Source organism: Merops nubicus, unplaced genomic scaffold (genome assembly GCF_000691845.1).
Source record: "Merops nubicus isolate BGI_N331 unplaced genomic scaffold, ASM69184v1 scaffold36251, whole genome shotgun sequence".
NCBI classification, from domain to species: domain Eukaryota; kingdom Metazoa; phylum Chordata; class Aves; order Coraciiformes; family Meropidae; genus Merops; species Merops nubicus.
The window spans coordinates 2,460-15,416 of NW_008588239.1; the positions used below are offsets into that span (position 1 = coordinate 2,460).

Genomic DNA, 12,957 nt, shown 5'->3' on the forward strand with positions numbered 1-12,957 from the left:
AGGGGCTCACGGCTTGCAAGAGTTGAGCTCTGTTGTCTCACAGCCAGATGAACTGGCTTTCACTCTGTATGTCTTTCTCTGGGGTGGGTTTTCCTCTTGACTTTGATGGTGCAGTGCTAATGAGAGGCAGCCGAGCCACAGCCCTGCCGAGCAAACCCGTCAGCATTGCCATGGCCCGGGCAGTGCTGTGTGCTTGAGCCTCAGCTCTGCAGGTGGGTGAGTCAGTTCAGGCTCTATCCTCTCCTGGCCTCAGGAGCTAAAGGGCAGATGGGGCCAGGCTCTGGGGTGGTTTGTGATGCCCAGGACAGCTTCTCCTCATCCGCGCAGGAGCCGGAGGCCAGGCAGGTCCCTGTCAGAGCCGCCGCTTCTGCCCATGCGGCCTCTGCAGAGACCTGGCTGCTCAGGGGACAGCCTCTCACCAGCATTCGCTTTCGTTTCAGGGCGAAACAAACTTCCGAGTTTCCAGTCCCTTTCAGATGGTAAGTTTTGAATCCTCACCTTGTTTTGGGAGGTGTGCAGACTTACGTAAACCAAAGCAGTTTAAAAAAAACCCAGAAAGTGTCATCTGTCTGCTGCAGAAAGGGAAATTGAATCATGGGTTGTCTGAAGGTCATTAAGCCAAGAAGTGAAAGAGCTGGCAAGACATTTTGGGGTACTCTGCTTATGCACAGCTGGCAACTGTTGGGTCCAGAGCAACTTTGTATTGCTGCTTGGTTCTTCTACCATGAAAACAACGAAAAGGGTGATTTTGGGAGTGGATGTGTGAGGATTTTGATGTGCTGCTCAGATGTGCTACTGCCTTTCTCTCTCAGCCCTCTCTGACACAGGAGTTAAAAACTATGCTCCAGAGCTGCGCAGACCGAAGGCTGAGTACAAGGTGAGCAGCCTGTGTTTGTAGTGTGCAGAGATCAGAGTTCTGACAGAAAGAGAACTTCCTAGTTTTGGTTTTGAGGGGGGTGGTCAATCGCGACTTCGGACACCAGAGGGCAATGCTGGGAGTAGGACAGGGAGCTGCAAAGTACAGCCTCAACAGTAGTTTAGGTGTCCTCTGCTTTTCTCAGAAGTAGGGAGCTTTGCTGGAGGTCTTAGTTACTCCTTCTGCTAATGAATGGCCCAGTAGTCTTTGTGAACAGGATTTCTAAGTAGTGCTTTGCCTGTAAGCTGCTTTCTTGCTGAGTCAGACATATTGTCATCATGTGTGCTTTTAAATTTTTTAAAATCTAAAGGCTTCTAAGTTTCTTGTTCATGAGTCACTGCGATAGCACAGAAAGAGCTGCATAGAGATGGAGTTCCGGTTGGCAGGAATGTTCTTCTCCCAGATAGGTAGTGTTAGGTGTTGCAGAACTTAGTGGGTGTGGGTCCTGGGTGGTTCCTCCTACTAGATGTGGTTCCATGTTCCCATGTCCAGCCTGTAACAGGACTGAGAGACTGAGCACATACTCCCAACAGATACAGACATGCACAGTACTAGCACAGCTGCCCACATGCATTCACACAAAGCAAAGCCTTTACCAACAGACACTGAGACACGCAATGCTCAGGCCTCATCCTGAGCCGCCTCTCTATCTGATCAGGGTTGAATTCCACTCATGTAATGTACGTATACTCTACAGGTCTCTCCAGTAGCTGATCTTAGACATCCAGATTCTTTTGTAGCTGAATCCCACACCCCAGTCACTTCCAGTTGCTGGCAGTTGGACCCTTGAGTCTATAGGGTTCATGGTCCCATTCTGGTTCTTGGTACTTGGGCTGCTTATTCTACTCCCTGGCTGGTTGAGCTTGAATTAGTCTTCTTATGAACACACACACTTGGAATAGAGAGCCCACCCACACAGAAGGTGGTTAAAAATAGAATTTAATGAGACTATAAGACAGACTGCAGTGATTTGTTGCTGTGCTCAGGCAGGCAGGATAACTAGCCACTTGTTTAAACTTGGCTGGCACCCTATGACCCCTTTTCCTCCTATTCTCCCTTGCTTTTTCCTGCCCAGTTCATTTTGATCTGTTCCCTTTCCCTTCTTTTTGTCTTTCCCGTAAACGTCCGTAACAAGCCTCACGCATTTACACAACCCTCTTGAAACATCCCAGGATTCTCTTTCCCCTATCTCTACTAATTCCAGTGCCACTTTAGGATTACCTGGTATTTGGGAAAATTTATTTGGTTTCCTTGTCTTGGGGGTTTGAATTACTAATAACAACCTAATCTGTTTCATTTGATGATGGCAAGGAGTGGCCAAGTCAGTGTACTCAGACTGCGCTGATCAGGGTACTGGTTTTCTCCCTGTCCTTGACCATCTGATCCTCACTGGGTTGGTGTGTTTACGTTGATTAGCCATGACCTAACAGGCAGCACTTTCTGAAAGCCCAGCAAGAGAAGTAAGTGTGCCCTGTTGTGTTCTGTGGCTGCAGAGGCAGTGAAGCAGGAAGGACAGGGATTGTGCAGCCCCTTCAAAGCAGACAGGAGTATTGTAAGTTGGGTGGAACAAAGAAGGGAGAGTTGGTGGCAGCTTTGAACCACTGTCCTGATAGTGACAGGCTGAGGAGCTGCCTCTGTCCAGAGGTGCTGGAGGGGACCCTGGTGCTTGGGACATTTGACACACGTTGACATACATTGACTTGAGAGACTCATGTGCGGTGGTCCCCTAATAGGAATGGGTCAGCTTTTTTTTTCCTTTAGATCTGGACTTTTAATAAATCTTCAATGAATTTAAAATTCAGTGTCCTCAGAGGTGGTTTTGGTCACTCCCTTTCTCTGGCTTCTTTCAGGCAGAAAGCTGAATTACAACTGCTGTTCAAGTGCCTATCAAAGACTTAGATGCCTTCTTGGAGTCTAAGTTCAGGAGTGGCTCAGGCCACCACCACTACTTTTACCCAGTGCTTCCAGATAATAGTGGCTGCAGGGGAAGAACTTTGGTCGTGGTGGCAGTGGTAGCATCATACCTTAAGATGCTCTCACTAAAGGCTTCAGTGCTCTTGTCACATTGTACTAGTCCTGTGTGATTCGCCAGGCACCTGCCTGAGGCTGTTGTCCCTGCTTTCTCCACACTGCTGTGGAAGGCTGACCAGCAGAAGTCTGTCTGGATTATAACAAGAAACTGACCCCTTCCTTCTCAGTTTTGGTTTTGCCTGTTTTGCATGCATTTTGTTTGTCCTTCTGAAAGCAACATTGGCAAAGGAAAGCAAATTTCCAAGAAGGACAAGCTGTTGAAATGCACTTCCTATAAAGGATGGGATGACGGACCTTACTGAAGCAATAGAAAGACTCTGAGCCTCTAGCTTCCCTCTCCACCAGCACAGAGTCTGAAGGCCCAGCAACTACACCTAAACACTGTAGGCACACATCCTACTAACAATCCCCCTGGAGCAGCTGAACAATAAGTCTGAGAAGCTACACGTGGGCCATCACTCTGATCCAGCACAAGTGGAAAGCATCTTGGGGACTGCTGGCATGATCGGGCCTCTTAAGGCTTAAGAGCTCTTTATTTTTCTTGTGGCAGGATTACAGCAGTGATTGGAGCCCCAAAGATACAGTCAGGCGAATGCAGAGAGGCAAGGTAAGGACCTTCAACTCCCACCTGCTTGGAAGAGACAGAAGATGGGTGGTCCTAAACTGCTTTACTCTTCCCTGTGCTCCTGGCCGTTCTCGGAGCAGGGAAGGGATCCATGTTGCTTGCAGCATCTAGCAGGGACATTGCTCTGCCTGTCTGCTGCTTTGCCAGGTGGCAGCAAGACAGAAGCAATCTTGGTTACACTGCAGCTGGAATCTTAGTCTCAGCTGCCTCAGTTTGCAGTGAGCACACAGGGAGCTTCTGGTTTCGCTTTACATCTCCAAGGCTGAGAGAGGCCACAGTTATGGGGTGAGAGGAAGGGAGGAAGTCTCACAACTCTACTTTTCTGGTCTCTTCCATGGAAAGGGCAGTAGTCACTGCAGAGTCACCTCCTGTCAGGGCTGGTAGTTCGTGGTTTGCAGGGAAGCTTTGCCTTGTTACAAGGGTGTTTGTGCTGAATGTACAATGTATGCTGTCCTAGCCTGGGCAGTAAGAAGAACTAACTCTGCAGGCCCTGTGGACAGATTCCCAGGGATCGTGCAGCAGGTGGTTTCAGCTAAATGAGCAGTTCTCTGCTGGTTGGGAGGGCTGTTATTCATGTTGCTGAAGGACTCTGGAGGATGAATAGGTAGTACCTTGGGGGTTGGTCAGTCTGAGGATTGTCTGATTTCCCATGTGCCTACTTATACCTCTCTTATCTCCAGGTCTGTTCTCTAGAGAGATTTCGCTCCCTGCAGGACAAGCTGGTTCTCTTGGATGAAGCTGTAGCAGGGCACGATGGGAATGTCATTACAGCTGTGAGTCCTACTGGGGCCATATAGGTCTGGGACTTCCTGGGTGACCCCACAGGGGGTGCTTGTATGAATGCAGTCACATGGCCTGCCACCTAATTTTTCAAAATGTGAGCTCATTCTTTACGTAAAACTACAAAGTTACTGAGAAGTGTCAAAATTTAACACTGTGAGGTTCTATATTCCTGTTGGCTTTCCTGCCGTTCTGCAGAATTCGTGTCAGATTAATAACAAGGGCCTTGATCCTTCAGCCTTATAGATCTTTGCAAGAACTTCTTGAATGCTGAGGTTTAATATGCACATAGCAGCGCAAAAGATTTGAGGGGCCTCTCCAGTTTTATCTGGCTTCCAAAGCAGGCAGCAAATGGCACTGTGTCAGAGCTTCTCTGATCCAGTTCTTTTAAGCCTTTGGATCTCTCATGCAAAGGTTTTTCTTTGTAAATCTTGGTCTCACTTACCTAAGCTCCAGAGCAGGAGCTTGGGCAGTGTAATGGTTTGAAAGCAAACCAGTGAGAGACTCCAAGTCAGAAATACAATTTAATAGGAAAAAATAAAATCAATGCAATAATACAAAGGGAAACCACAGACAGAGTCAGAATACAACCTGACATTCTGTAGTTAGGGTGGTGGTAGCAGTCCAGATGAAGCAGTGGTCTCATAGAAAAAAGCTGGTAGCTCTTGTCCTCTGGAAATCCAGTGGGTAAGGCCCCCTGTGCTGTACTGAACCCCAGTTTATATCCAGGTGGGAGCACTTGGTTCCTCCCCCTGGGCAGAGTATCTCACAATGGGTTGATTGGGGCCTTGATGGTCCATTAAACAGAAACAGTTCCTGGGGGGAGCTCTGTATGAGTCATGGGGCAAGGCATGGATGGGCCCATTAACAGGGAGGACTCCTCCTGCTGGGTGGGAAGGTGTTAACATCTCCCCGGACCTCCTTCCTTATCTGTTGTAGCCTGGGGTGTGAGGTCTGTCCTGGCCAGCTGCTACCCATGATTTTCTTAACAGCCCATGAGCACTGACATAGAGGGTATAGAATACACAGTTTTTGGTTCTACCCACATAAGGATAAACTGGTCCCAGCCCCTGTAACCATGACAGGCAGGCAGCTGTGGCCCTGGCTCGCTGCTTGTCCTGTGTCTAATGGGTAGCAGAACTTGGTTCAGGGCTCTCAGAGCTGTGTATTCAGAGGCCCTTTGCAAAAGCTTCCTCAAGCTTTGACCAGTTTGCTGTCTTGTCTGTCTTAATTGTGGTGAAGGCTCATTTGGTCAGCTGACAGCTGCCTCTCTGTGCTCATAGGTCCTGATATTCCTGAAACGGACGCTAAGGAGAGGTGAGTGTGGCTGGGGATGGGGTTCTTACAGCATGCTTCATTTAAGGGCAGAGGGGCTACTTGTTTCACTGGGTGCAAGTCACAAAAAAAACATCTGAAATGTTGCTACTTTACTCAGCACAAAATACTTTTCCAGCAAGTGTAACACAGGAAGGGAGGTGGTGATGCCAACAAAGCCCCCAGAGAGTACCTTTAAGCAGTAGTAGGTGGCAGTGGTGATGAGGTGAACGTAAATCAATCTGTATGGGTGGGACACTGCTGTGAATTCAGCTGGCAGCCTAGAGAACGGGCTCTTATGTGCTCTAGCCTCTGAGACTATGCTTTGAGATGGGATAAGGTTGTTGAGTTCTGCCAGTGGCTCACAACTCCATGCCCTGTGCTTAGCCCCCTCTGACTCGCTGGTGTAACTTACTTTACCCACATGTACAACTCTCTCTTTCCTGTAGAGATCCTGTTTCGGGAGCTGGAGCTGCGGCAGGTGGCCTTGTGTCATCTGATCCATTTCCTCAAAGAGACGGGTGAGCAGAAGTTGCTTCTGGATCTGCTCAGGTGAGGCTCTTGCACAGTCTTCTGGTGGGGCTGAGCACACTGATAGAAACCTTCCTACAGGTTAATGCTTGCTCATTCCCTTTTGCAGGTTCCTAGACAGGACTGAGGAAGTCGCTGTGAGTATTCCTAGAAGGAGAAGCTCCCTTTCCTCAGTGAAGAGGGAGCGTAGTGGATAGGGGGATGCTGGCTGCAGGGTGTCTGGTACTCAGATGAGAGCTTTGCGTCCCCATTTTGTCCTCTGGAGTCCTGTATCTCCCAAATCCATGAGAAAAGACTGCTTCTTTTCCCTCTCCCTCCAGCTGTCCCACTACAGGGAGCATTTGAACATCCAGGATGCAGAAAAACGGAGGGAATTTCTGAAAGGCTGCATGGCGTAAGAAAAAATGCAAGAGGGTGGAAGGGATGTGGGTGCTTCACAGAATGTGGTAGTAAGAAAAATTAGATCTCTGTCCACATGCCACAGCTTATGTAGTTTGAGGGGTGATGTTGGTTTTGCCTCAGTGGGAGTGGGGTGTTGTGGACAGAAATGTACACCAGAGAGGAAGAATTAGTGGTGAGCACACTCCAGCAGCCTTTGCTGCTTACTTGGGGGCAAAGACGCTTCAGGGACCTTCTGATCATTGACCCCTAAGGTTGCAGAGGGTGAAAGCTTGGGTGCCTGAGCTCCTGAGAAAATGGATGGCATCAGCTTTGCATTGTTCTGTGAGGGATGCCACGTAATTTTTCCTTCTCTGGAGCCTGTCTAGGAGAGAGCCAGTTGGAGAGAGCAGTGGGGCAGGAGCTTGAGTACCTACTAGCCACTCAAGCTGGGGAGAATGGGAGGTGTTCTTCACATCTCTGTCTGTGGGGAGCATGCTTTGTAGAGAAAAGCATCTTCCTAAGCATACTGTGTTAAGAGCTGCTGACAGCATCTTCCTCCATGTCTTGCCAGGCTGCCATTTTCAGCTGAGGATGCCTCCCACATCCAAGACCATTACACCCTGTTGGAGCGACAGATCATCATTGAGGTATCTGGTCAGGATATTCCCTGCTGGTCAGGAGATGATGACTAGGACTATCTGCCAGATCTCTGTCTGTCCCTAACTTATACCACTTTGGATCTAACCAGCCTGCCCTGGCTAGTGCAGTTTAACTGCACACGTGTGAAATACCTGACTTGAGCCTTCATGGCATGTTGAGGCCGTAGCTTGTGCACTGCTCTCCCCAGGTCTCTGCCCCACAGCTAGGTCAGACTCATGTTCACCCTCTGCCTTCCTGTTCCCCCAGGCCAACGACCGGCACTTGGAGACAGCTGGGCAGTCAGAGCTATTTCGGAAATATCCTCGCAAGGCTTCAATTCTCAACATGCCGCTAGTGACCACCCTCTTCTATTCCTGTTTCTACCACTACACAGAGGCTGAGGTGAGGATGGTGTGGGAGAAGAGAAGGGTCACATTTGATCACTGTAGCCCTCAATATGTGGGGTGGTTAAGCTGGGGCATGTAAAGGAAAGAAGGGGAAGGAGTTCGTATTTCATCCCTCAGAAAGATGTAGAGGAGCAGAGCTCCCGTTGTCCATCTAGGACTAATTTGGAGTTTTCTTTTGTGCTCTAAGATGGGACACTCAGCCTGGGACAGCCTGACAGGGAGTTACCTCCTAGAAACCACTGTCTTGTACTTCTGGATCCAAGGAGCCAGAATTGGCCCTAATCCTATGGGGCTGAGATGTGTGATACTGGTCTTGGAGGTGCACCAGTTTAGAATGTAGGGGAAAACAAACATTGATGGGGTGGGATAGTTGCTCTCTTTTGCCAGCTGTTTCCTCCTGTGGCACTGATGTGAGCAAAAAGCAATAAAACTTGCAGAGATTTACCCTATGTGAGGCAAATGAACCCCTCCTGTGGCCTGCCCTGCTGAGTTTGCACTGACTTGTCTTTTCTCTCTAGGGAACATTCAGCAGCCCGACCAACCTGAAGAAAACATTTAAGGTGTGAGTTTCCTGCTGTTGTGGCAGCACTAGCTGAAAATATGGGCAGCCAAATCGTATTATGTGAGGGAGCTGGGTAGAAGGAGTTTGAGGGGCTCAGCACTGAGATATGGTGGGGCCACACCATCCTCCTTGTGCAGGCAGTTCTGGTGGCTCAGGAAGTCAAGTGGGAACCATGTAGAGGCTTTCACTGGGTCTCTGCATTGGTGGTCCTGGCCTCCCTCAGCATCTCACCTCTTCGCCTGGCTGTTGGTGTGGGTGCTGACAGGGCTGGGGGCAGATGCCATTCCTCTCCAACCCACACAGGCCTCCTGAGCTGTGCTAGTGCTCTGACTGCAGCTTTCTGCCTTACAGATTCCTGACAAGCAGTATGTGCTGACTGCCCTGGCTGCCCGTGCCAAGCTGCGAGCCTGGGGTGATGTGGATGCCCTCTTCACCACCAAGGTGAGCTATGGAAAGCCTTGCTGGGGACTCAGTTACAAGTCCTGGTATCTACTACTGATAGCTGGCTTGCTCTAGAGTTGCCGGACAGATTGGTTTATACATCAGCACGGCCCAGCACCTCTGCTGCAGGATATTGCAATATGTTCTTCCTCTTCTGCCTAAGGTCTCTGCTGGGCCTGGCTTGGCTGTAGCAACAAGGGGTCGGAGAAGGGGGGTGCCCTCATGCTCTGTTACTGAAGGGTTCACAGCCAACCTGTGCCCAGCCACGGCATGAAGGGCTCTGCCAGTGGTACATGTGGTGGCTGGTGGTGTACTGGGGAAAATAGTTTCTTGTAGTGTGGGGATTCTCCTAATCCTTTAGGATTAACATAGGGTTTGGCTCTCACTTCAGAACTGGCTGGGCTACACCAAGAAGAAGGCCCCTATTGGCTTCCACCGGGTGGTGGAGATCCTGCAGAAGAACAATGCTCCTGTGCAGGTGAGTGAGGAACTGCTGCTTACGTTCTCCTGCTCTTTGTTGGATTTTGACTTGTTGGATTTGGGGTGTTGAACAGTTCCCCAGGTGAGCTGCTTCCTATCTGGAGAACAGCCTGTCAGCTCTGCCAGGTGGGTGAAGCACTCAGCTGAGTGACCCCGTGCATCAACAGGAAGTGTGGGTGGTAGTGAAGGCTGGACCCTCGGTCCGACTGCAAGAGGGACAGAAGGCCTAAAGCTGTCTGGGAGCTCTCTCCCCAAGTGCATTGCTACCTTCACTTATGCCTAATCTGGCTGACAGTGGTTAACCCAACCCATAGGAATGAGCTAGCCTAGGACTCTGAGCTTTGTGAGCAAAGCTTTACTACCCCGGGGTCCTGAGCAATGTTGTCCTGGTCACATTTTGCCTTAAGAAGGAGTCAAGTCTGCATGACCAGCACCCTTGATAGGTTTTGTGACTGGGATGAGAGAATGAGGCAGGAGGTACCTGCAGAAGGCAGCTGAGATGCTTTTCCTTCCCTTGCAGGTGCTGCAGGAGTATGTGCGCCTGGTGGAGGACGTGGAGACACGGTTGAACCTTGCCACCAAATACAAATGCCATGATGTTGTCATTGAGGTAGGTCCTTGCTGTGCATGTGAAGAGATGGGACAAGAGCCTGCATTTTTCCCTGTCTCTCCTGTGCTCTGCTGTGTGCCGCTGGTGCCATGCACCTTGGTGGGGTTTGTTTAACCCTGTGGCCTGGGAGCAGCCCTATGGTTCCTGGTGAAACCAAGCGAGCCAGGCGAGTGACTTCTAGTGTTTGTGTTGTAGTGGGAACTTGAGGGTGGACTGAAGAATTGCCCTGCTCATCTGCAGGGCACCATCTAACTGTGGAAGTGTCCTCTTCACTCAGCTGGGTGGTGGTTTTGCTGTTTATGTAGACATACAGGGATCTAAAGGATCGCATCCAGCTGATGGCCTATAAATGCAAGGTGGAGCGAGGCTCTGCAGAAGAAGAGAAGATAAACAGCATTCTCAACAATGTGGTAAGAAATGCCTACTTTTCCTTGCAGAGGCTCCTCAGAAACAGCCATAGGTTAGGTCTAACAGCATGGCCGTACTATATGATTTCAAGAGGGGATAAAAAGTTCATCTTATGTTTGGGGTTGCATTCAGTGTAGGAGTGAAGGGTGAAGCTGACTGAAATAGCAGCCCTGGCTATCGGTGTCCTGCCAGGGACTGGCACTCACTGGGGCGGTGGCCGAGGGCTCCGTGTCAGCGCCGCGTGTGCCCTGTCTGGTTCTCTTACAGCAAATCCGGTGGAAGAACTGAGCACCCGCGGAGCAGCTTGCCCGCCCGTCGCCTTGCCAGCCAAAGAGGAAACTGCAAATCCCAGCCCAGCGCCAGCAGGGCAACTCTGTTACTACTCGTTGCATGGTCAATGTTCGTCCGGGCAGTGGGTGTCTGCGGCTTGTGGGACTGTGGCATTCGGGCCAGCTGAACGCAGCCGCTCCAGCATAGCCAGCGAAACAGCCTGATCCACCAGGGCTGATTCTTCTTGGAATCTCTTTGACTTGGCAGCAAGCCAGACATCATTTTTGTTTACATAGGGAAGTTGCTGGGCACAGCAAGGTTACGTTTGCTCTGGGTGGTGCCTGGACTTATTCTTGCAAGAGGAACAGGTCAGTTGTGCTCACGGGTCTCTCCACCAGACAGTGCTGACCAGTCCCTGTAACATTCCAGCTGGCTGGGGCATCACCAGACATGGCTGTGGCTGGAGTAGAGCCTGCCAGACTGCGTTCTGTCTGCATCAAAGAGTGTGTTGTGGGAAAGAACCAGCTGCACTTGACAGCCCATTTTGTTGTTGTTGTTCTGGCCCACCCTAGGAATAGAGGTGTTGTGTTAACTCATGGAGAGAGAGTCAGAAAAACAGCCTCTGCCAGTGTCCTTGTGCTGGCACTCTTGCAGCTCTTGGAAGATCCCTGAATTAGGGAAGAACAGGCACCTGTTGTGGAGCTGGTCAGAACCATGCCTGGGTTGGATGGAGAGCAAGGGGGGACTCTCAGCTGGCACAAGCCTGCTGTCCCTGGCAGCACTGTTCTCTGAGTGTTATGCCAGAGAGGATTGAACTGCACTTTCTGAGAAACACAACTCCTCAGGCAACTGCTGGCTTCATCCTTCCAGACCTCAGTTCAGTTCTTTAAATAAAATTCTCTTTCTCCTTGGGCTGGTTGTTTCCTTCTTCCACTGAGCACTTTGTCACTCTGTGTGCTAATCCTGAGCAATTTATCACACCTCCCACAAAGTGACTATGCAGGGTGTTTTCTTATGTCCTGAAAAGCACACTGCATGTCACCACAGAGTAGCTTTCCTTGCAGCAGTACCTTATTTCACACCTTCAATTAGTTAATTTTGACGTTGTAGAAAAGTCTGCTGCCACAGGTGTAGTCACACAAAGGTGAAGGTTGTATGTGGTGATGTAACAGTCTGGAGGGCAGGTTTAGGTTCCAGCGTCCCTGCTGCACTGTGCAATCAAATTTTTTTTTTCTGTTGGTGTGGGGGGATTTTTTTTGTTTGTTTATTTTCCTCGCAGAATCATTTAGGTTGGAAGGTACCTCTTGATTATCTAGTCCAATCCTGCTCAAGCAGGGTCACCTGGAACTGGCAGTTGGTCATCAGGACTGTCTGTTTTCAGTATCTCCACAGCTGGAGACAACAGCTGCTCTGGGCAACCTGTTCCTGAATTTCATCACTCACAGTAAAAAGGTGTTTTTTTTGTCTGTCTTTTTTTTTTTGTGTGTGTGTCGTCTTGTCTTGACTCGCACTTCAATTTGTGCCCACAGCCTCCTGTCGCTACTGGGCACCACTGAAATGAGGCTGGGTCTCTTTATTCCCTCTCATCAGATAGGGACACACATTGATAAGATCCCCCTGAGCCTTCCCCAGGTGCAACAATCTCTCCTCATACGAGAGATGCTCCAGTCCCTTAGTTGTCTCCGTGGCTCTTTGCTGGACTCTCTCTGGTATGTCTGTGACTCTCGTGTACTGAGGAGCCCAGAACTGGACACAGCACTCAGGATTTACAGAGGACGGGCCACCTTATTCTGTTGGCAGCATGCAAAGACAACCCAGGATGCTGTTGGCTGCAGTAAGGTTTGCTGACAGGCTCTCCCACGTACCCTAGGCCAGGACATTGCTTGGTTGTAGGAATTGTGATGGTGTTGCTGTTTGGGATTTATGTCAGGGAGCAACAGAATCTGAACACGCATACAGAGGAGGAATCTGATGGAGCCATAAAATAAATCTTCATGCTTGTGTTCTCCATGCATGGGTCCTGGATACTCCTCTTATGCCATGACTGGCAGTAAGTAAACATGAAGTCTTATCACTGCTAAAACCAGACAGTTTGTGAAAATGCTGCTAACTTTAGACAAGGCGGTTACTTAAAAGAGGTTTTAGCTAAGAAGTTAAAATCATTGAACAGAGCAGTGCTGTTTTACCACAAACCAGAACACTCTGTGTGGGCAGGAAGAGGAGTATTTCCAGGGAAATGCATCTTATGTTTGGGAAGAGTGGGGGTTATGTTAGCAGTAAACCTAAAATTGCCATACCAGTGGTGGTGTTCATTGGATTTATTTTTATTATTTTTTAGTGATGTGGCAGGCCCTGCCCAGCCCATGCAGATGGTTTTGGTACGGCCTCAGTGGGATATGAGTTTCTTCTGTAGTACCTGTCTTAGGCCTCGTGTGCTTTTGGCATGGATGTGCTTTTAGGCAGTACAGTCCAGCAGATAAAGTACGTCATGGGCAGAATTTGCATGCAAGTAAAAAAATGTTTTTGTTTGTTTTCTGGGATTTGTTTATTTGTTTTGGTATT

The 12,957-nt window shown here is 49.5% G+C and overlaps 1 protein-coding gene across 1 annotated transcript in view; it reads left to right on the top strand.

The window, feature by feature from the left end:
- Window positions 1–10,413, top strand: part of VIPAS39 (VPS33B interacting protein, apical-basolateral polarity regulator, spe-39 homolog) — a gene marked incomplete at its 5' end in the record, with an annotated part of 12,449 nt that extends 2,036 nt beyond the window's left edge. The window contains 16 exons of the mRNA XM_008949212.1: window positions 441–479; window positions 813–877; window positions 3,498–3,554; window positions 4,253–4,345; window positions 5,636–5,669; window positions 6,116–6,218; window positions 6,307–6,334; window positions 6,518–6,591; window positions 7,150–7,225; window positions 7,485–7,619; window positions 8,143–8,184; window positions 8,538–8,627; window positions 9,019–9,105; window positions 9,628–9,717; window positions 10,023–10,127; window positions 10,393–10,413. Of these exons, the coding sequence (XP_008947460.1) occupies window positions 441–479; window positions 813–877; window positions 3,498–3,554; window positions 4,253–4,345; window positions 5,636–5,669; window positions 6,116–6,218; window positions 6,307–6,334; window positions 6,518–6,591; window positions 7,150–7,225; window positions 7,485–7,619; window positions 8,143–8,184; window positions 8,538–8,627; window positions 9,019–9,105; window positions 9,628–9,717; window positions 10,023–10,127; window positions 10,393–10,413 (1,139 nt within the window). The remainder of the gene's footprint in view (window positions 1–440; window positions 480–812; window positions 878–3,497; window positions 3,555–4,252; window positions 4,346–5,635; window positions 5,670–6,115; window positions 6,219–6,306; window positions 6,335–6,517; window positions 6,592–7,149; window positions 7,226–7,484; window positions 7,620–8,142; window positions 8,185–8,537; window positions 8,628–9,018; window positions 9,106–9,627; window positions 9,718–10,022; window positions 10,128–10,392) is intronic.
- Window positions 10,414–12,957: the final 2,544 nt, after the last annotated feature.